General features: G+C 52.6%; 1 protein-coding gene across 1 annotated transcript in view; it reads right to left on the bottom strand.

The window, feature by feature from the left end:
* The window catches only part of ASB2 (ankyrin repeat and SOCS box containing 2), a 42,996-nt gene that overhangs the window by 9,536 nt on the left and 9,825 nt on the right, over positions 1 to 23,635 (bottom strand). The window contains exons 2-7 of the mRNA XM_017547005.2: positions 20,614 to 20,892; positions 12,680 to 12,784; positions 10,251 to 10,417; positions 9,274 to 9,429; positions 6,936 to 7,181; positions 3,184 to 3,355 (exon numbers count right to left, since the gene is read on the bottom strand). Coding sequence (XP_017402494.1) covers positions 3,184 to 3,355; positions 6,936 to 7,181; positions 9,274 to 9,429; positions 10,251 to 10,417; positions 12,680 to 12,784; positions 20,614 to 20,819 — 1,052 coding nt within the window. The 5' untranslated portion in view covers positions 20,820 to 20,892. The remainder of the gene's footprint in view (positions 1 to 3,183; positions 3,356 to 6,935; positions 7,182 to 9,273; positions 9,430 to 10,250; positions 10,418 to 12,679; positions 12,785 to 20,613; positions 20,893 to 23,635) is intronic.

Genomic DNA, 23,635 nt, shown 5'->3' on the forward strand with positions numbered 1-23,635 from the left:
GGCAGCACCGTATCTTCAGGTGGGGTTCGGGCATCTGGGTTTCTAGTGCAGCCAAGATTGGAAACTACTGTTTTGGGTGCTATTCTTGGGGCATCTGCTCTGGTCTAACTCACACAGTTTCTTCATAAATCTATCTTTGGTGTTGATCTTTAATTTCATACGGTGGCTTTGCTAAACTGGAAATGAAAAATGGGAAAATGTGTGCCTTGGAAGTGACGGCGACATTGGGATTTTAGAGCTCCTTTCTCGGCACACCCAAATGTCACCCCTGCACTTAAGTGCGCTCAAGAGAAGACACATCTGGCAAACAGCTCTCAGCTCCTGGTGCTGCTTTCCATGCCTGGGACAGCCAGGGTGTGCTGGCAGGTGGCAGAATGCGGAATGTCTGTGGAATGTTACATCAAATCCCCGAGCAGAAGGCCTTTCATGCTGCATGCCCAGGGAGGGAGTGATGAGCTTGGGGCTTGCTGGCCAGGGGCCCTGCTGCCGGTGGCAGAAGCTGCTGGGAACCAGGCTTTAACCTGTTGTTCGGTAGCCCTCAAAAAGTGGCCCAGCCCCCTCTGAGCCTTGGGGGACAGAGGGAAATGGGGCTCGGGAGTGGAGGTTGAATAGCCAGGGAAATCACCATGGGAATCCGAATGAATCCAAGGCAGGTGGGTTTAGGGGAACAGAAACCATGTCTACAGTGGTTCCAGGCACGACCCACCTTGCTCTCTGATCACCCCCAAGGCCACCTAGTGCCCCTTTAACTTCTCCAGCTGAGGCTGGACTGCCAACACCTGAGTTCACTTGAAAGCAGCCCAGATGAAGGTCCCAGTCCTGCTGCTGTCTCCAAAGTCACTCCCATATCTGGCCTTGGTTTCCTTCTCTGTAAAAGCAGGGCCTGAATTAGATCAATGATCTCTGCAGCAATGGACAGACTGTATCTGATTTGCTCAGGGAGCTTTTCAAAGAGACAGCGGGGCTCTTTCTCTCCTGGAGATTCTGGTTCACTGGATCTGATACGGCATTTTAAAAACAGCCCAGAGGGACATGGATGTGCAGGCTAGAATTGGGGGGCAGTGGGCCAGGAGATTTCCAAAACGCACCCATTCCTGCCTGATCAACCGGATCTCTCTGGGGTCAGACTCAAGGTAAACTGTGTTTGCCCAACTCTGACTGATGCCGATGATTTGTGGAACTGAAGAGAAAGGTGCCATCTTGCGCATGCCTGCTGCCCGGCTTGAGCTGCTGTCTTATGGAATGCACTCTCCCTACTAAGAGTAGTGCACGTAGGGCGCCTGAGCACACACTGGGTGCAGGTGCTCTGCTTGGTGCTTTATTTCCATTCTTTATGAATGCATATCCATTTTACTGGTCCTCCCACAACCCCATGAGGCGGGTGTGACCATTACCCATTTTACAAATGAGAAAACTGAGGCTCAGAAAGGTTAAGCAACTTGCCCAATGGCCTCAGCAGGAACTCACACCCAGATCTGTCAGCCTTGTGGCCTGCTGTGCTGTCCAGAGAAGGCTGGGTCTCCTCTGTGTGTGTACCGGGGAGTCTGGGGAGTGGGGAGGGCATCTTTGGTTGGTGCTGGTGCAGGCAGCCTGCGCAGAGGGGCCTGGAGCTTTAAGCATCAGCTCTGAAGCTTTGAAAGTCTCTCTGGAGACTTTCACCCCATTTCCCTCTGCCTTAGCAAAGAAAACAAACATCCCCTCAGTACACAGTCTGTGCTCCTCACTCTCCTCCCTGTCTGGGAGACTGGGGTGTGCTTCCCCAAGTGTCATCAGGGTACACGAGATGGGATTTTAGGTGAAAATTTTTTTAATTGATTGGAAATGGATAATAGTGTGATAAATGTTTCCTCTTCAAAATAAATTCATTTTAAGTAAAAACATTATTTCAAGGAAAAAATACTAAGCCACAAGAGTATAGATATTTAAAATCAGGAACAAAATCTGTGAATGGACAAAGTTTGGGAAACGCTGTCCAGCAAAAAGGGTCGGGCGCTGGGGTTTCAGTCCTAGCCCTGGGGACAGGGCTTTTAAGGGGCAAGTCTCTTGACTACCAGAGCCTTAGTTTTTTGTCCTGTAAAATGAAAATCCGGGTTGACCTGTATACCCACAGCACAGCGTGAGGTCCACATGAGAGACAGATGAGGCACTCCCTGGAAATGACCAAGCCCTGTCCATCCTTTAAAGGCAGCTGGAGTTCCGACTCTGCGGCCCAGGCTTCCCCATGCTGCAGTGTTGCTGGGAATGTTTAAAAACTGGCTCAAGCAGGGCAGAGAAGGGGGAAATAGCTCTGGTTTGTAGCATTTGCCAATTTCCATGCTGTAAATATTCCCCCATGGCCAAGTTTAAGCTACCAATGTGAGGTCAACAAATGTGAATTTGGGAAGGGGTGTGCGCAGCGGGTTCGTGAGAGCTGGCCCAGGCTGGCTCCAGCACAGCTCTGCCCCTGGCCCTGGCACACCTCTGCCCCTGGCCCTGGCTTGCCTCTCTCCACAGGAGCCAGGCAGCTCCTCAGCATGCTCCTTCATGATGTCACGAGTTCACATGTCTGTGCTTCTTCCCTTCCTCCAGATTGCTCCTTGGGAACTTAAACCTCTCTCATCTCTCACAGAGTATCTAGCACATAGTAAATGTTTAATAACTGCTAGCTCTTATCATTGGTGCGTTTGTGTTTTTGCAGGTATTCACTGCATGCTTGCTAATTGTCTGGGAAGTTATCTTTGCATTCCTGGACCCCCGGAAATTTTCATTAGTTCAGACTCATATCTGCCTCTCTGGGTAGAATTCCTGTAGATGTGACCTTTGGAGCAGGTGAGTACCTGCCACCTATGAGCTGTGTGACCTTGAGCAAGTCACTCCACCTCTCTGAGTCTTAGCTTCCTCATCTAAACAACAGAAATAATAATATCCACCTCAATGAGCTGTTACGCAGATTAAACAAGTCTCTGGTGTTCGTAAGGGTTTCCGATTATTGTTGCTGCTGCCGTTGTTATAGGCACTCACTTCATGCTCTCTAACTGCTAAGGGGTTTTCCTCTTCCCCATGGGAAAGGTGATGTCCATTCTGACCTCTCCTGGGCCTTCCTAATCCTGTGTGTGGGACATTCGGGGCTGGCCCACCCCTCCCATCCCCTACCCCCCGTGGGTCTTGGGAGAGCTGCCGGGTGCTGTCAGAGCCTGGACTGACCTGTAGTTGCCCTTCTTGGAGGCGATGTGCAGCGGGAGCAAGCCATCCTTGTTGGTCTTGTTGGCGTCGGCGCCCTGCGACAGCAGAAACTCCACCACCTCCTCGTGCTCATTCTTGCAGGCTTCGTAGAGGGCAGATGCACTGTCGCTGGCCTGCGTGTTGATGTCAGCACCTGGGGAAAAAGAAGCAGATCAGCAAGTGACCAAGTGACCGGGGAGTGGCTGTCCTCGATGTAACACCACCGTGTGCCGGGCCTGCTGTGCTAACCACGGTGATGCACCGGATCTTTAACGACGACCCTTAGGAAGGAGGAGTCTATCCAGGGCCACTCCCAGCTTCTTTCAACATCAAGACCCAGGGGCCTGTCTCGGTGCGGTGGCTCCCGCCTGTAATCACAGCACTTTGGGAGGCCGAGGTAGGCGGATCACCTGAGGTCAGGAGTTCGAGACCAGCCTGGCCAACATGATGAAACCCTGTCTACTAAAAACACCAACATGGTAAAACCCTGTCTCTACTAAAAATACAAATATTAGTGGGTATGGTGGTGGGCGCCCATAATTCCAGCTACTCTGGAGGCTGAGGCAGGAGAACTGCTTGAACCTGGGAGGCGGAGCTTGCATGAGATCCAGCCTGGGCAACAGAGGAAAACTCCGTCTAAAAAAAAAAAAAAAAAAGGAGAAAGACCCAGGGGTCTGCCAGCTCAAACAGAGGCCTCTGAGAGGATACAAGCAGCCACGATGGTGCTGGCATTTTCTGAGCACCCACTGTGTGCTGGGCATCATGCTTTCCACATGCTACATCTGAATTCACAGTGGGCGTCACCCTGTGAGATCAGTACTATTTTTATCTCCAGATTACAGATGGGGACACTGAAGCACAGAACACCTCGACCACTTGCCTCAGACCGCCCAACTCATAAAGATGGAGCCAAACTTGAACCCAGATGGTCTGATGGCAGAGGCCATGGTGAATGTTCTGATGGCAGAGACCATGCTCTTAACCCTCACTCTGTGTAAGAGGGCCTGGGCCCTGTCCTGAGAGAAGCCGCACGGGTCTAGGAGAGCACAGAGCCCCTAATAAAGGAAAACCCCAATAATGTTATTAATTGCAATTTGCTATTAATATTGCTATCATTATTGCTTATATTGCCATGCTATTCATATTGATAGTTATTGGTATCAATAACCTCTAGTTCTTATCATTAGTGCTCTCTGTGCTAGGTACTTCCTGCATGTTTGCTAATTGCTCATTCTCTGCCTTTCACTTCAAGGAGTAAGAGAATTACTTTCTGTCTCCTCTCAAGAAAATACTAGGCCAGGTACAGTGGCTCACACCTGTAATCCCAGCACTTTGGGAGGCCAGGGCGGGAGGATCACTTGAGCCCAGGAGTTCAAGGCTAGCCTGGGTAACCTAATGAGACTCTGTCTCTTCCCTACATCTACTGAGTGGCCCCTGGCCAGGCATGATGGCACAAGCCTATAGTTCTAGCTACTCAGAAAGCTGAGGTGTGAGGATTGCTTGAGCCCAGGAGGTTGATCTCGGCTGCAGTGAGCCGGGATCGCATCACTGCACTCCAGCCTGGGCAACAAAGTGAGACAGACCCTGTCTGAAAGACAAAAACAAAAACAAAACCAGAAACATTAATTCATGCTGCTGGGGGGAGGAATCAGGCCTGGTGACAATCTGCCTCCAGCCCAATCTTCTACACCCGCTACATCTCCTGGATGAGGGAGCGGGAGAGGTGAGGGAAAGAACTGACATGCACACAGCTTTCTCTGCAGAAAGAGGGTTCAGGAAGGACATGGAACTAAGATGCTGGGAGATGTCCATGGGGCTAAAATCAAAAGCATCTGCTAACCACAGGTCATCTCTCTAAGCATGTGGCTGATCTCAGGCTTTCTGGTAATTTCTTATTTTTGATAACGGTGTGATCAGTTTCTGGTCTAGCGGAAAGAGCACAGGCTTTGGCGACAGATGAGAACCAGTGGGGGCATCTGTTTCACGGTTCACAAGCCCTGCAGTTTCAGAAAGCCTTTAGGAGCCTCAGTTTTCTCATCTGTCAACCAGGAATAATAGTACCCACCCCTCAGGGTTACTGCAGGGAGTAAACAAAATAATATAAGCAAATGTCTCAGCGCAGTGCCTGCCACGGGGAAGCTGCTCAGACATGCCAGTTGCTGAGGATGTGAGGAGCTGGGCAGAGGGCTTCGTTCTGCCTCCGGCCTGAGGGAGAGCCAGTGAGCTGCCCTAACCCTCTGCTGGGCTCTCAGAGGCAGGCGCCCTGGAGGGCCTGGACCCTGCCAGCAAAGCCGCCTGCTCACACAAGAAAAATATTTGGGTTGGAAAATGGACTCAGCCCACAAAGTGAACAGACCCTGACTCAGAATGTCGGCGGGATACCCGGGCAGATGTTTGGAGTTAGTGAGGTCGCCCTTGCCTGCTGAGCGAGCTGTCCTTCACCAGGACTCCAGGCCTGGGCTCCCAGGACCCTGCCTGTGCCCCTTTGTTCTTATTCTGGGCAGCCCAGATTTGTTCCTGGCTGCAGGGAAGGGCCTGTGTCTGTGTTCCCCACTGCTCGGGCACCTGCTGAGTGCGCCGATGCCTACCTGGGCACAGCCGCATGCTGCTGACTCTCATAGGCTAGGGTGGCTGGCAGAGCACAGTGCGTGTGCAGTTTGGAGTCAGATGGCAGTGGGTCAGCATCCAGGCTCAACTGTGACCAATTATTAACCTCTGCACCTCAGTCTCTTCATCTATACAATGGGATGAGCACACTACCTACCACATGGGGCTATGGGAGAGCTCCACGGACCCAGTCTGTGTTCACACTTCGCAAGTCCACAGCAGATGACTACAGTTCAGCCTCAGCATCTGGATTACCCTGGCTTCTCTTTTGCTAGAGAGAAAGGGCTACTTCCCACGGAGAGAGAAAAGAAATCAAAGGCATACTTGGGGAAGATCAGGATATAATGTTCTGTAACCAAAAGCAGGTCTGCCATGTCTCGGGGTCTTCTGCTGCTGGGCCATCATAATGCAGGCCGTATTGTGTTATTTTCTCCCATTAAGATATTTCACAGGTGAAGAGGGCAAAGACCTGGGTTCAAGTCCCAGCTCTGCCACTAATCTGCTGTGTGACCTTGGACAAATAACTTTCCCACCCTGGTCCTTGAGTTCGTCACCCATCAAAGGAGGAGGTGATCTTAATGTTGGGTGAGGTTCCTTCTGGCCCGGAAGTGTGATGTGGTGGAAAGAGAAGTGGTTGGGGTGTCAGGTGACCAAGAGTCTAGCTAGTTCTACAATGGATTAGCAAAAAGCAGATCAGCAAGTGACCAAGTGACCAGGGAGTGGCTGTCCTTGATGTAACGCCACTGCGTGCTGGGCTTGCTGTGCTAACCACGGTGATGTACCAGATCTTTAACACCGACCAGTGTTTCTTTCTCTGTGCCTCAGACTCTTCGTTTGTAAAATGAAGATGTTGGACTAGATTAGAAAATAATAATAGGTGGTCCATGGGCCACACCTCCCCCATTTGTGCTAATGGCAGATGTCACTAGTGGATCCTGACGCTCTTCCCACTGAGCCTGGACGTAGCCTCCGCATCCTTCTCAACACAGCACTCTAGGGGGAAACTCCTACTCCATCAGAGTGCCCACAAGATGATCCCTAACTCGCCTTCCCTTAGAGCTGACCTCTGACATCCTTCCCGTGTACCCTCTGGGGACGCCACAACCTAGGGACCCTTAGCCACTCACCGTACTTGGCTAAGAACCTCAGGGCCTCCAGCTGCCCACTCTGGGCGGCCACGAACAAGGGGGTGATGCCGTAGGCATTCGTGGACTCCACCTTGGCTCCTCCGCTCACCAGGATCTCCATGACCTCCAGGTCATTGCGAGATACAGACTCATGCAGAGCAGTCCAGCCGCGGTTGCAGCGGTGGTTGGTGTCTGCGTTGTGCTGCACCAGAATCCTCACCGCCTCCGTGTTCTTGCGCTCACAGGCTGTGCTCAGGGGGAAGCAGGATGGTCAGCAGGGCCTGGCAGGAGCCGGCCAGCAGAGACTGCATTCATCCGCCTGTCCATTCACTCATCCACTCATTCAACTTTCTACTGGGTGTGGAGTAAGTTCCAGTCCCTGCATTGAATCTGGGATATACGGCTAAAAGTAATACTGATACTAATATTAGCAATAATACTTGCTGATTCGTATGTCAGGTGCTGGTTCTATCTTAGGCTCTCTGTTCTAAGCATATTCTACAGGATTAACTAATTTAGTCCCCCCAACTTCCCTGAAAGGAGGTAGCGATGTTATCTGCTTTCACAGATAAAGAAGGTAAGGCACAGAGAGGGTATGTGACTTGCCCAAAGTCACACAGACACTAAGTGGCAGAACTGGGTAGTCAGGCTGAGGGTCTCTGTCCCCTGGGATGTCCCAGGATGTCCCTATCATTTCCCCTTTCAATGGTACCTGCTTCAGTCCTCCACATTACCAGAGCTGGAAGAACCTTCCTAGATGAGGAGTGGACATTGTGATAATCCTGCTTAACTTCCCCCTACTTCAGCAAAAGCTACTAATTTAGTTCAGGGTAAAATGCACATTGTGAGAACAGCTCTGCAAGTCCTCCTTGACCTGCTCTAACCTCCTTTATAAACCTCATCTCTCTCTAGACCCCAAACGTGCCCTTGGCTCTGGCCCCAGAGTTCTCACCAGGAGCTGCAGGTGGTATTGGAGTTACCTGGGCAATTGTCCAAATTAATCAGCCCTGGAAACTTCTCTGTGTCAGTGTCAGTGGGAGAAGGAGTGAGGAATGGGTCAGGGAGACTGGCAGCAGGGGAGGAGGGCTGCCTGTGTCCTGTTTCAAACAGGACCATAGGCCAAGCCCTCTACCTCTCTAAGGCTTGATTTTCTCACCTGTAAAATGGAGAGAATAAAATCTTGAGTGGATGCTATGGTAGTGAGACTGTGTGTAAGGCCTGAGCATGGTGCTTGGCACATAAGAGGTGTGCTTGCAAGACCAGGGCCAAGCTCTGGCTATGGGCTGCCCAGCTTCCTGGGCGCTCCCTCTGGACAGCTGAGGTTCCAGGTGATAGGCGTGGTGCCCTGGCAGGTACGGACTCCAGTGAAGACACTTTCACGGTGGGTCTGCAGTGTATCCCATGACCTACTATTCAGTTCCTGCTGCCCAAGCTGTTCCAAGCACTGGATAGCAGACACACTGGAAATCGGGGATATCTGTCATTTTTCCAACTACAGAAGCCTGATCATTTGTGTAGGACCCCGGCCGATTGCTTCAGTGTGTAGGGATGGACAGGAAGCTTTAGAATGTAGTGGTTGAGTGTGGTGTGACATCCGGCTCCCTGAGTGTAAACCCCTGGGGTACACCTTGCTGGGGTTGTGATCCTGGGCAACTCATTTCAAGTCTCCGTGCCTTAGGTCCTCATCTGCGAAAGGAGATACCAGCAGGGCCTACCTCGTACGTAGATGTGTATGAGGGTTCCATAAGAGAACAGTGTCTGGCATATACGAAACACTCAATGCCAGCTATTGTGATTATTTAGATTTTGACTCTGGGTATCGCTAGGGCAGCCAGTGAATATCTGTGGATGATGTACTGAGTAAGCCAGGAGACCTTATTTTTCTTAAGCAAATGTTCCCAAGGTACATGCTCTCACATACCCCATGCCTTTGCCAATGCGGTTCCCCCTGCGCGGCCAGTGGGTAATTCCTCCTCTGTGGTTCAGCTCAGGCACCCCTCCTCTGGGTGCCCCTCCCCCATGCTCCCACAGTGCCCCCTGCCAAGCTCTTCACTGTTGTCTGTGTGTGGGAGCCTAGTGGGCTGGGAGGGCGTACAGGCTGGACGACCACTTTCCAGCTCCGAGCCCTCAGTGTCCCTCAGTGTTCTGGCCCAAGGGAGGCAGCTGGAAAATGTTGGTAAAATACATGCCAGAATGCATGATTCAGTTACACAAATTATGCATTTGAGCAGGGGCACGCTGAGGGTTATGCACTTATGGCAGCAACGTTTGTTCCCTGTTGCCCGCCCAGCTTCCGGATCCTTCCTCAGGAAAGCCCACTCCGGGGTGGAGGCCTCACCTTTGTAGAGCGGTGTCTCTCGGGATTTGTTGGAGATGTCCGGCTCGGCCCCAGCCTGGAGCAGTGCAAGGAGGCAGTCCAGGTGGCCCCGGCACGTCGCCAAGTATAGGGCTGTTTCCTCCTGCAGGGTGCGCTGGTCGATGGCCCCTGGGTACGCTGCAGAGGGCCCACCGGGAAATTCATGCAGGAGGAATATACTCGGCCCCACAACACAGAGGCTGTCCCAATTGCCTCCCAATTTCAAGAACAAGGTATGACATCGCCCGAAATTTACCAACCTCAGACTGCATTCATCTGGCCCTTTCACAGGCCATTTTAACTTCCTGGTTGTACAAGTCCAGCTCAGATGCCACCTCCTCTGAGAAGCCTTCCCTAACTGAGCCCCCTTCCTCTTCGAATACTCCTGTCCTTCCCTTGAACTCCCACCAGCCATTGCTGGAAACCCGCTGCCACATGCCAGGGTTTCTTGGAGTGTGGGAACCATTTGGGGTCTGTGCTGCTTCAGGGCAGAGGTGACACCTTCCTGCAGGAGTTGCCCTTCCGAATCTGGCTCAGCTGGAAGACGAGACTCACAGAGGAGGCATGGCTGGCCCAGGGCCCCACAGCAGGTGGGGAGTAGCCTTGGCCGGGCACAGGCACAGCTGCAGTATTTTTCACACCAAATCAGCCCCTGGGACATTCTGGAACAAGTTGGCAGAGGCTCTCCCAAAAATAAGCCCTCCCTCATTCCTTTTCTAGGAATTAGGCTTTCCTGTCCTCAGAGGCCTGGAGAGGTGGCAGTGGGGGTGTCTGTTGGGGGGTGGAGACAACTCATTTCCCAGCTCCTAACTCCGTGACTGTAACTGACAAACGGAGGTGACAGCCTTGCCTGCCCATCTCACCAAGGTGGTTGTGGGTAAAGAACATGAAGCCCCAGGAGCAGCAGTGGTTCCCCCAGTCCCTTTCCCACCTCTGGCCACACCAGAGCCCCCCCTCACCTTGCTGCAGGACCTTCAGGCAGCCCAGCTGGCCATAGTATGCGGCCTCGTGCAGCGGCAGCCAGCCCTCCTTATTGGGCTCTGCGAGATTCTTCCCTTCCTTGATCATGGTCTTCAAGGCCTCTTCATCGCCGTCCTTGATGGCCTTTATCAAGGGATCCACATGCCTGCAAGAGCAAGGTGTGGGTCAGTCCTCGAGGTCAGGCCGAGCCAGGCCAGGGGGCCTCTCTCCAGGAAGAGGGCAGGGCCTGCTGGGGGCTGGGAGCCAGTGCTGGCAGTGGGGTCACTCGGTCCTCGTCCCTGCTGGTTCTAGGATGAGCACTCAGCCCCCTGCAAACCAGTGGCTGCAAGAGGACTGGGAGACCCTCCATCCCTGTGGCTTTCCACGGCTGCAGTGAATGTTATACCAAGACCAATTCTACCAAGAAGATTCAGGCACACAACGCCAGCCTCCCAAGGGGTGGCTAACCACCCACATGGGAAGGACTTGTGATAATTAAAGGCCTTCCCTAAGTATAGCGCTCCAGCGTTTACCAGGCATGCCCACCTCGGGGACCCCTCTTACTCCCGAGTATCTCTCTGGGGTCTTCCAACTCCTCTCCTTGCCCTGTCCCTTAGCCCCACTCCCAGTACATCCAGATGCAGAAAAATTATATATATATATATGTATATGCTAGAAGGATTAACAAATTTAAAGCCTTCACCATTCAAAACTTGTGAATGTCAAAAAGATTTCAGGGCTAAAGTGAAGCCCTTCCTTGCTTGGCTTGTTAAAGTCCCTTTGTTCATTCATTGCTTCCTTTCTTCCTTCATTCATTCACTGAGCTCCCTACCCCATCCTTGGAGAGTCAGTGAGAACCATGATGGCTGTGACTCTCAGATCCACTTTTGGGGAGGGTTCTGCATCAATAGCCCCATTTCCCAAGTGGAGAAGGTGAGGCTGGAGCCAGGCCTTGTTTCCAGGATCCCCACGCCATGTTGGGCTAGGATCGGCTCTGGGGGTCTCTGCCACCAGCCCCTGCACACTCCCAGCCACTTCCTCCAGCGTGAGCAGCACTTCCTCCTGACTCTCAGGCTCTCTGGTTATGAATAGCATCAGAGCACAGACGCCAGTGAAGCGACAGGCCCAGCAAGGATGATGGGAAACTGACCAGATGTGTCCTGAAGACCCCATCAACACCGTCACCGCCACCTTGACGAATTCCACTTAGGAGCAGCCAGAGCAGCCCCTGTCGGCATCGGGAAAAGCCCAGTGGGGGTACGTATCCCCCTTTTCCTGGAGGGTCTCAGTGGGACCCCAGCTGAACTGGAAGGGAGGAGGGCTGGCTGTTCTTGTGGCCATGGCGAGCAGGGCGCGGTGCAGTGCGTGAGAACACTTTCAGGATCCGTCGCCCAGCTTGGGTCTCTCCAGCTGTGATGCAGGACCCTGCAGCTCTCAGCTCCACACATTCACAGCTTCTCCATGTCCTCAGACAAAGTCCCCGCCTTGTGGGTGGGGGAGGGTGCTGGGGGTGTGAGGCTAACAGAGAGTAACCAGCTGGACAGGACCCCAGAGGTCATGTTGCCCTCCAGCTGTGTCCTACAGAGAACGGAGACTCAGGGGACAGCAACTCTCCGGCCGTCATGCAGGAAGTGGCAGCAGCTGAGACCAGCCCTGGGTCTCCCTTCCAGATTGCCAACTACTCCCTATGCCTATCACACCAAGGAGGTGAAGGGTGGCAGGATTTGAAAAGGGGCTGGGAAGGAGAAAGAAAATATTGGCCAATTGCCTCCTCCCCTCTTTTGCTTTTGGCTGCTTCCAGGGTCGCTATTCCAGGGGCACAGAGAGGGGAGGGAGGCAGAATTATTTTCCAAGGAAGCCATTAGCCCTGCCCCTGGTGCCAGGCACACAGAACCCCTGCAGCTTAGATTATTTCTGGATTTTAGCACCTGGCACTTCACAAATAAGGTCAACAAAACAAGAGCTGTGGGTGTGAGCCTTTTGGATGTACCCGCAGCGATGGCATGGGGAAAGTGAGACTGGGACAAACAGAAGGGTTTGCAAATTCATCAAGTTCAACTCCAAGCTCTTCTGGGCCTCTGGGGGTCTAAGGCCATCTCCCCAGTCTCCCTTGTGCTGGGTCCCCAGTTGCAGAGCCCCTTGGGGCTCCTCCAGTGCTCAGATCCCATCCGGGGGCATCCTAGGGGGCAACACCAGCATGCCTGGCTGGCAGTTCCTTGAGGACTGAAGTCTGTGACCACCAAGTCCAGCTCAGCAGGAGCAGCAGGGTCCCAGGGGGACACCCCTAGAAGGAGCTTGCCTGGCAGGTGCCTCCATAGTGCCCTCTGCCCTCCTAGGTGGGGGCTGTGGACCTGCTTCCCACCCTCCCTGCCACCTCAATTAGGGGAGTGAACTTGGATGGTCCTGGGGCCAGACAAGAGTCACTTACGCCAGCTGGGAGGCCTTGAACAAGCTGCTGCTGTATTTCTGCATGACCCCTTGGAACAAGCCCATGGGGGTGCGGGCTGGTGAGCTCTCAGGAGGCGCAGCGGACCTGGAAGGCGCAGAGCAGGAGTGAAAGAGGGAAAAGTACTCTGCATAGGAGAAGCGGGTCATGGCTTCAGGCAGACGTGAGGGTGGAGGGAGAGCCGGGGAGAGACTGACTGATGGACAGACACAGGGCTCTGAACCAAAGCAGATGGCTGGGTCTTCACCGTGTGCTGGACACAGCTGCTGTGTCTCTGGATTATTTTTGGCCCTTGGAGGAAGCCCTGGGAGATTTAAATGACCATATAAGACAACAATGAGGTTAACCTCACCCCACCCCCAGGGTCCCCTCCCCAGCCAGCCATGAGGGAGGCAGATACGAAGCAAGGTGACATTCTTCACCCAGGAGGATGTGAGCCAGGGTCAGCAGGTCAATAGGTCCCAAGATGAAAGGGGCTCAGCCTTACCACTGGCCAGGCAGGTCCCTACAGGGCGGGAGGAGAAATTCATGGGGAAGCAGAGGACGGGGGAGCAAAGCTGAGAAGCCAAGCTGTGCCTGTGACCCCCCGTGCCCACCTGCCAGCTCCTCATTAGGGGATCTTGTCCCAGGGTGGGAGCAGACACTACAGCAACCTCTATAATGTCACTATAGGATGCACAAGGAAGGTCATCGGAACCAGACACAGGTTCACGTCCAGGCTCTGGTGCTCCTTGGCCATGTGATGTGGGACAGGTCGACCTTCTCTGTGCCTTAGTCCCCCCACCTGCTAGGTGGCATGAAAACAGCTGGTGCTTGAGGCCTGAGTAAGCAGCTGGTGTGAGGAGCTTGCTGGAGTGTGAGCGTAGAGGGGGTTCCGCACGTGCTCGCTGCTAATTTTCTCATCATTTTCCTCTCTAAGCCTCAGTTTTCCCACCCTGCCAGGCCCTTGAGAGGGTGGAAGGGCTGGAAGGAGGAGGGATGGCCACTCCACACATCTGAGTTGGCCTGGGGTCGTCGTGAGAACAGGTATGTGGCCCCTGCTGACCCCACCCTCAGGAGGTCAGGCCTGACCTCTCCCCAGTGGGCCTGGCCTTTCCCCAGTGGGCCTGGCCTCTCCCCAGTGGGCCTGGCCTTTCCCCAGTGGGCCTGGCCTCTCCCCAGTGGGCCTGGCCTTTCCCCAGTGGGCCTGGCCTCTCCCCAGTGGGCCTGGCCTCTCCCCACACTCTTCTCGGGGGATTGGGGAGGATTCTGCTACCAGTGACTGACACCCTGTGGGGCATGAGGTAATTGTGACCCTGAGAAACACCCGCACTCTTTCAGGCCGGGCCAATGCCTAAAGATTCTGTGGGTACCCCCGGCAAGGCCAGGGCCTGGTAGAGAGGAGCAGGGCAGGCGGGAGGAGGGGGACCTGCTCACCCCTCTGCGTCACCCTCTCAGGGCTGGCTGCAGGCCTGGCTGCTTTCCTCAGCCTCCCCACGGTCACTCCTTCCCGCCTTCCTTCTCCTGCCCCCTTCTCCCGGCCTTCTGCTGACCCGAACCGGGGTGGGCAGGACACCTCCCGCACGTGTCCTCGTTCATCCTCATCCATCGACTGTAGATGGGGGTGCCTTTTACAGATGAGGACACGGAGGCTGTGAGAGGGGACGGAACTGCGCAGGGTCACCTGCAGCGGGGCAGCGAGCGAGCGGAGGTTCAGACCGCCGCTGTCTGCCCAGCTCTGACGCCACCCTGTCCTCTGAAGGCCTGGCCGCTTCCTGCCTTCTCATTCTCTCTCTAGCTCTCCGACCTCCACACTGACCAGCCCTGCAGCTTTGAACAAGCCCCATCCCCTCTCTGTGCCTCAGTTTTCTCATTTGCAAAATGGAGAAGTGAAACTGGGACCAGACTGGGGACGTCTTCACTGCTTCTGCAGCTGTGGAGAGAGTCCATGTCCAGCAGATCCCAGGGCCAGGGCCCCTCGTCAGCCCTGTTAGCTGCTGGGCTTAGTGTCCTCTGCATTAGCACCTGGTCCTGAGAAGGAGGGAGAGCCGGGCATGGTGGAGGCAGCCCGGGGCCAGGCTCACCTCGGCCATCTCCAGCCCCGTCATCTTGATGAGGCCCTGAGCTTCCACCTCCCAGGATCCCTGGGTCATGGCTGCCCTCATGGTTAGTCCACGTGTGGCCTCCAATCACCCACCATCATTAGAATGTTTTTAGCAGGATAATAAAGCATTGGTAAAAAAAAAAAAAAAACCCACTGCACCATTCTAAACTAGGACTCATTGCTGCATAGTAACAGCAGCAATGGTGGCCAGGAGGTTGAGGCTGACGGAGGTGAAGGGAGATGGTGATGATGACAGCATCTGACAGCTGTGCAGGGCGAACGTGTTCACGAAGGCATGCCTCTCCTCTCCTCATTTCCATCATCCTGCCATCATTGACGAGGCAGCAGGTATGCTGTTCCAATTTGCAAATGAGGAAACAGATAGACTGAGTTCCGTTCAACAAAGATTTCCCAGCTCCGGCTGGCCATGCAGCTCATTAAGACATGTCTTTCTGTGGATCCTGAGGATGTTGGGAAGCCAGCAAGGAGGGAAACAAGGTCATACACAGTCACAGAGTCACAGAGGATGCACTGAGGTTGAGGCAGGAGGGCTCATTCTGGGAGCACTGAGATCGGGGTGCTTTGGGGGCTGAGCAAGGCAATGGCTCAGTTACTGAGCCCTGAGTCTCAGGGCTGGCTGGGGAGCCAGGGCCCCTGACTGGGTTTTGTGCTGTTGCTGATTGAGGCTGGAGGCCCCATTTCCCCTTGGGCCCCACACAGGGGAATTCTCAGCAGAGCAAACCTCCTGGGCTGAGTCATGGGAGGTGAGGGGAGCCTGGCCTCCGCAGGATGTGGTGAAGGTCATGGCCTGGAGGAGCCCAGGTAGGGCCTCTGTCCTTTGTGTGTCACTAGGCAGGCTCTGGGGTGAAGAGATGCCACCATCACCTGACCCTGGAGTCCAGCTTGTCATGGATTCAGACCTGTCAGGCTCAGTGAGAGCAGAGAATGGGCTGGGGGGACAGTGCATCTGGTCACTCGGTGGGTCAACGCATGGCTGCCCTGTCTCAGTCAGCAAGAAGCCAGGCCAGCCCCAGAGAGGCAGTGACTGGGCTGGGCCTGGCTGAAGGCAGGAGGCAAGTAGGCATCTTAACAGAGGAGAGAGCTAACAAACCCAAGATTCCACCTCACACCCACCACTGTGCCATGAGTCTACCCTGCACCCACCACCATGCCATGAGTCCACGCCACACCCGCCACCGTGCCGTGAGTCCACCCCACACCAGCCACCGTGCCGTGAGTCCATCCTGCATCCGCCACTGTACTGTGAGTCCACCCTGTACCCGTCACTGTCCCGTGAGTCCACCCCATGCCTGCCACTGTGCCAGACCCTCTGTTCTCTCCCTAGAGCCTCATGGCAAGCCTCATGTCAAGCCCAGATATCAAAAGTGTGATGTGTAGCACACAGTAGGCACTTGATAAATATAAGTAAATAAAACAAACAAACAAAAGTCATTGAAGGATGAAAACCCCACATGTCAATCTTGGTACTGTGTTTGTGGAACAAGGTCTTGTACTCCTGGAGAGCTGTCCCCTGCCCTCTCGGGTAGAGAGAAGAGCTCACAGCATATAACTAACTCACACCCTAATTCCTGCACGGTCTCTGGAAACGGCCTCCTACCTACAAGGTTTCTGTTTTTCCCTCATCCACCAGCCAGTCTGTCCTTTCTGGGATGACCAGAGAAGAATCACATGTACAGGAGAACATGAATTCCAAGCTGCAGTGACTCTGCCTTCCTATCCACAGCTGCGACTCATTGAACACTTATTATGCACTAAGCCTTGTGACACTGTACAGAGCATCTCATTTAATTCTCCAATCCACTTGGTGAAGGAGACGTAATCGGCTTCCTTTGCAAATGAGGGAACTGAGGCACAAAGAGGCTTGCTTCCTCCAGTCTGCTTAGCGAACTCCTATTCATCCTGCAAAGCCTACTTCCTTGACTAAGTGAATTGACCCTTTCTAGTGTCCCTCTGTAACTGAGCAAGCTGTGCTCACCCTGTGGGCCATCAGGTACTTCTGGGCCTGAACTACCTCATTCGACTGTGATCTTAGGGAGAGCAGGGTCCAGGCCTGATTCACAACCTGCCATATGATAAGTGCACAGTAAGTGTGGGCGGCTTGATTTGAATTGTTTGCAGCTGTGCACACATCAGTCTAGCCAGTTCCTGCTTCATGTTTTCCTCTTTTGTCTTCTCAGAAAGTATTTAAATAAAATGCAGAAGTTTAAAGATTCTGAAGATCCAGCTTCCTGGACTCACTCTGACTGGTTGGTTCATGCAAACCTTGGGCTCTGCACTTCATGGGTTCACAGGCCCCACTTCTCCGTGAAGCAAAAGCTAGGTCTGTCTCCTGGGGTTCCTTAGGGAGCCAAAGCTTGGCAAATGATCCTCATTTGATCCCCATCAAATTCTGTCCCTAACATTGAGGAGGGAGAGAAACAAATTTGGAAATGGTTTTCAGCAGAATTCTGTTTTCTTTGGGATACTGATCTGACTTTCATTTTTAAGATCCCAAAGTCTCAGTGGATTCCATTTTGGTCACAATATAATAATGATCGATTACATGCTAGAGCATTTTATTTGCTTTCAAAGGTATTTATTTATTTAAAAACATTTATTAGGCACCTACAATGATCCAGTCTCTAATCTGGGCACTGGAGATAAAAATAAATAAATAAATAAACAATATCAGCTCAGCTCTCTGTCCCCAAGGAGGTCACAGTCTAGTTGGGAACACTCCCAGGAGAGCGTCCCAGGAAGACCCAAGAAGCTTGTCTATGAAGCAGAGGCAGTCATGAGGTTGGTGCTGGGGCACTCAGACAGGGCGGGGGTGTCAATATGAGCTGCAAGATTCGGGAAGCCTCCAACACCCCCCTCATCTTATTTGCTTTTCATCAGAATACTGCAAGGGGAGCACAGCACATGTTTGTTGTTGCTGTTTTAAAGATGAGACCACTGGGGGTCAGAGAGGGTTAGCAACTTGCCAAAAGTTGCACAGCCAGTAAGTGACAGAGGAGGAATTTGAATCTCTAGACCTACTTCTCTTCTACTCTGCTGCCTCTTCCACTATCCCTTTATTCACCCATTCACTCATTCACAGATAAGTCCGTGGTGCCTGCCACAGGTCAGACACAGCGCTTCACTGGAAGCATAGGTTAATGGCAGAAGCAGACAAATAAATAAGAATTGTAAGTCAAAGTCAAGACCACAAAGTAAACAGCTATGAGAACAAGTAAGAGGTGACAAACCAGCTGTCCCGGGAGAGTGGTCAGGGCAGGACTGGCTGAGGAGGTGGCGCTTAATCTCAGACCTGAAGATGGGAAGGAGCTACTGTGTGGCTTTCCTGGGGACGTCCCGTTGCTGAACTTGCTGTGGATTTATTTGGAGAATAAAAGTGAACAAGGAGTGTCTCGGGCCCTGTGCCCACTGTAAGGCTGTGTCGGGGTGTGAGAGCACAAGTGCGTGTGTGCCCTGTGAATTTGGGGACCCTGAGCCTCTGTGTGTGGGAGGCGGATGTGATGAGGTCAAAATCTCACCTCAAGGCCTGGCAGGGGAAAGAAACAGAAAGAGGACTTCACAGCATCGGCAGAGTCTGGTGAAGTGTCTGAACTTCAGAGCGGGACAGACTCTGGTTCCATGCCCCGCCCTGCTGTGGGCATGTTTTGTCATCTGTAAAATGGGCACAGAAGCATCCACTCTGGGGGGCTTTGGTAAACATTAAGTGAATTACTGTGTGCCAGGCACATAGGAGATGCTCAACGTACATTTTGTGGGGAAGAGGAGAATCGCATTGAACACTGTATTTAAGGGCTTTTTCTTCCCAGCAGGGCCCAAGCCCAGCCTCCTTCCAGAGGCAAGGGTGCACAGCTGAACCTAGGAGATTTCAGGGCACTCTTAGAGTGAGAAGATGCAGGCTGACCATCCTCTGCTACATTCCTTGTGGGGCTGGACCTCAGATAAGGGCTGCTTGACCAGAGAAATGGCCTCAGTTCTCCAGGAGAGCTTGTTCCGTAGGAAGCTGAATAAATGCTCATGACCCACTGTGGGTCTCCATTTCCTTACCCACCAGTTGAAGGAGGAGTCAGGGTCTGGAGGCCGAGGGCCCACTTAGTTCTGATGTTTTCAACCATGCCTGGGACTCCTGAGGGGGCTCCCATTCTGGGGAGAAGGCTGTAGACACCTGGGGGGATGTGCTCCTTCATGCAGCCAGCCCTGTCTTCAGAGGGAGGATGCCCGGTCTCTATCTGACCCCTGCTGAGATAGAGGAACCTGTGGTCGATCTCAGGCTGAACTGGCCAGAACAGGAACCAGGGCCACTTTGAGCGTTCGCCAAGATGACCCCAGTCCTGGCTTCAGGTTTCTGTTTTTCAGATTGGGTTTCAGAATGGAACGTCCCTGGGGACAGCTCAGTAACCTGGAGCCTTCGTGCTCTTTCCAGCTTCCCAAAGTAGCTGTCAGCCTTCCTCTTTAAAAGAGGCTCCTCAGCTCTGGGCATCCTGGGCTCTGCCCCGCCAGCCTGACAGAGATGGTCCAGGCTCGGCAAGGGCAGAGTCACTTAGGGGACAGGGCTGAGATGCACTGTCACCCACCTTCATCCCCTGTCAACTGTGACTGCACATCGGAAAAAGTCTCTTTATTGTGGTTGTTATTTGAGAAGGAAGCTGAGGTTCTGAGAGGTGAAGTGACTTGCCCGAGGTCACGTAGGGAGCCAGCAGGCTGCTGTAGACAATGAGATTGGCATCCAAGCCCCAAAGTAACACAAGCACAATTGTTACAGCAATGCCCATGCTCTGCCAGTCATGCCCAAACACGCTTGACTTTGGCTGGGGGCTGGGGGGAACAAAAGCAATTTTACAGCTTACATATGCCTTTTCCAAATGCATTGTAAGATCAATCGCCTCTCTGCTTAATCCCCTCTCTGGCTCCCACCTCCTACCGAGAAGCTGTCTTCTAGATCTGCACTGTCTGATGAGGTAGTCACTGGCCATATGTGGCTGGGGAGCACTTGAAATGTGGCCGGTCTGAATCAGGATGTGCTGGGAGTGTGAAATATACAATGTATGTCAAACACTTGATGGGCCAAAAGAATCGGTAACAATCTCATTCATCATTTTTATGTTGATGGAAATATAAACATATTGACGGAAATGGTGACGTTTCAGACATGAAATATCAATAAAAATTAATTTCACCTGTTTTTCTTTACTTTCTAAACGTGGCTATGAAACCTTTAAAATTGCATCCATGCATTGCAGTTGTGGCTGGTGTCATATTTGGATGGCGCTGCTTTAGAAGGTCCTGTGACTGAGAGGCTGAGGTGGCGCTGAGAGGTGGGAGCCAGAAGAAGGAGACAGGCTGGCCCTGCCTGGCAGACATTCCTTGCTCACCAGACACGTTTTTCAAGGGAGACTGCATAGATAGGGTTGTGGCATCAGCTCCACTGCAGTTAGCACAAAGCTGGCATTGCAAGGCCGGGGCATGGGCTTTGGAGCCAGGCAGCTCCACTCTCTGCAGCGTAATCTACTGGCTGTGTGACCTCGGGCCTCTTTTTCAGCCCTGAGCTTCAGTTTCCTCATCTTTTAAATGTAACTATAACTCAGAGCCCACCGAGAGGATCTTAGGAGGATTAAAGAAGGCAGAATGTGTATAGCGCCCACTGCGGTACCTGGCACAGCCAGAGCTCTGTAAGTTTAGACAGCAAATGTAAATCAGGAAGGTGTGAAAGGCAACCTAGAGACCAGGATACCTTGGTTTTGGATTAACAGCATTAGGGATCAGCAGTTTGCGGATGTTCTGGGTGTCCCACTCCCCTCATCAGCCTCGCCTTGCTCACCTGGTCCATGGGTAGAAATGGGCAGGTTGGCGGTTGGCACACGCAGACACGGTGGCCTCAGCAGTGGTTGGGCCCCTTGTCTTGTCCGCCAGGCTCTGCTCGATGGCCATCTGCACCAGCTCGTCCTCGCTCAGGCTGCTGTACAGGCTGTACTCCTCCTGCCCGATGGTACACTGGCCTCCCCGAGTGCTGATCTGCGTGGCCATCCTCCTCCACCTTTCACCCTGGCCTCCAGAACAGATACCCGGTGGGGAGGAGGAAACAGCAAATCAGAAAACCCTGTGTGGAAAGCAAAACCATTCTGGTCATGAACAGTTTTGCAGGATAGCTCTTTACCCACAGGGAAGGGTGTGCATTTCACTGACAATAACACATTCATTTTAAAATTCATTCATTTGGTCACATGACCCACCCAAACACCTATCCATCTATATATGAATCCATCCACTCATCTATTCATTTACCCACTAGCCCATCTCACCATCCATCCATTTACTCATCCTCCCATCCATCCATCCACCCACCAGCCTGTATGTTATCTGCCATCCTGTCCATCCACCCCGTCTCCATATATTCAACTATCCAACCACCTCCTCAACCTCCATCCATCCATCCATCCTCCTATCCATCCATCTGTCCACTCACCTGACCATTTATCTGTCTATTCTCTCATCAATCACTACTCCTTCTCTATCCATCCGTCTTTCTATCCATCCAACCATCCAACGGTCCTCCCATCCCTCCATTATCCACCCTTCTATCTGTCTACCCAGCCACCCATTTATTCATCCATCCTCCCATCCACCCGCCATGCATCTTATCTGTCCAATCATCCATTCATTCATTGTTTATTTTTCCATTGCAGGTAACCTATTTATCCATGTATTTATGCATACATTAACTAAAAGCTCACTTGTTGAGCACCCAGTCTGTGTCCGGCACTATTTTAAGCACTGATTCCAACAGACAATGATTCCAACAGACAAAGCTCCTTGCCCTCATGGAGCTTACACAGGATAGTATGCCAGTTACCAGGGGCACAGATACTGGCATTTCTCCATTTCTTTGCACTGTGGCAGGCCTGAGAACACCAGAGATGAGTCAGACACAGCCCCACTACTTGAAATCATATGATCTAGTTAAAATCAGTCATTAATATAATTTTCCGTGTTAATTCCAGTGACTCTTTTCGTAAAAGTGCTTCGGAGAGTAATGGACTCTGGTTGGGTGTTAACCGCTTTAAGAAAATGAGGTGGATTCAAATGCTTCACATCCGCTAGGTCAGTCAAAAAAAAAAAAAAAAAAAAGAAAGAAAAGAAAATGAAGTGGAATGAGCTAAGTTTGATCTTCATTCTGGCTGGCTGCCTCACACTGTGTGGGTCAATGGTTCTTGGTCCTGGCTGAACATTGAATCACATGGCCCTCTGAAAAATACCCTAAGTGCCAGTGCATTACTTTGATTTGTTCAGCACATATTCACTCCATTTCCCTAAAGGCAGATCTCTCCCCAGTCTTCCCTATTGACATTGGCCGCAAGTTCACATGACCTGCCCTGGCCTGTGAGTATTGATGGACACACGTCAAGGAGATGCATGACAAGTGCGTGCACTAGGATCTGCCCTGGCTCCTCTGCCATCACCAAGAGAAGAGCTTCCCTGTGGAGCTTGCTGCCCCTCAGCCTAGACCCCAGAGAGAACCCACCTGGGCACCTAAGCCCAGCCTCCTCAGAGGAGCCTTCTCCTTCCTCAAGGCCCAGGGCAAGTGCCCATCTTCTGGGAAGCCTACCCAGATTCTGAGAAGAACTTCTCCTGAGCTATGATCAGTAGTTCACGTTTGAACTTGGCCCTGGATCCTCTTTCCAAGGCCAGCACCTTATGTGAGGTGGTCAAAGTTCACTGCATGGCTGGCTGAACATCTCCATTTTCATAGGGTGTGGCGGATCCTGCAGATGGTCCTCCCAGCAGCCATTTCCCCCATCCTCCCTGACAGCAGACGCTGGCTTCGTCTAGGCAACAGGGTGCCCTGTCCCATGGATGAGTCATGACAGTTTGAAGCCAGGTGGGACGATCTCACTGCCTCAGCCAGTGACTAGTCCAGGGGTGGGAATGTAGTCTAGTTTTATCTAAAGAGATACAAAAGAAAGTCTGCTGGGGTGCTCCTACGAAAGGCTTTCCTTTCTAATAAAAGAGAAAGTAGTGAACGAAACGACTCCTTGCCCAACCTCTGCTTAGTGCTCGGAAGACTTGATGCTCGGAGTGGTAGCAGCTATCCTGTGGCCATAAGGAGGACAGTGAATGACAGGTTGATACAAGGAGTTTGGCAGAATGGATGGTAGTTTTTCTGGGTTCATTATGTTCCAGAGCTGCTGAGCCAATGCTGGGTCTGCCCACCCTAGCCTACTTGTTAGGTAAGGACTGAAGATCCCTGTGGTTTAGCCAATGCTAGTTGGGTTTTCTCTTATAGGCAGTCAAAATCATCTTAACAGATGGCTCTCAGGCCGGGCTGAAAACATGTCAAGGCTCTCGTGCGGCCCCCAGATCAATGAACTCAAAGCCTCTGGCTGGGACCTGGGCACTGCGAGGCTAGAGGCTTCTCTGGTGATCCCGGTGTGTGCCCAGGGTTGAGAACCACTGCTCAGAGAGATTAATATGTCAGGTGTCCACTCTGTGGTCCACACTAGGGGAGAGGAAGGGGCGTCGTGACCTCACAATCACTTTATGCCTGATGCTTGGAGTGCTATAGTTTTACTTATTATGACAGGAACCCAGGACAGGGAACTGAGGGACTTGGGTTTCTCTCCTAAGTCAGCCATGAGCACCTCTCTTCCTCTCTTGTGTCCTCAGTTTTTCCATCTGTTAAATGGCAGGGTAGACTCGATCCTGTCCTGACCCTCTGGTACTGGCAGGAGGTACCTGTGCAGCTGGGTGGACGCCCCATCTCCATCTGGCCCAGGTCTGGCTTCCCACCCCTTCGCTGCTTCCGTGTGGCTGGGGTCCCTGCCAGGTCTGAGTGGGCCCAGGTC

Source organism: Cebus imitator, unplaced genomic scaffold, assembly GCF_001604975.1.
Source record: "Cebus imitator isolate Cc_AM_T3 unplaced genomic scaffold, Cebus_imitator-1.0 Scaffold193, whole genome shotgun sequence".
In the NCBI taxonomy this organism is placed as follows: Eukaryota; Metazoa; Chordata; class Mammalia; order Primates; family Cebidae; genus Cebus; species Cebus imitator.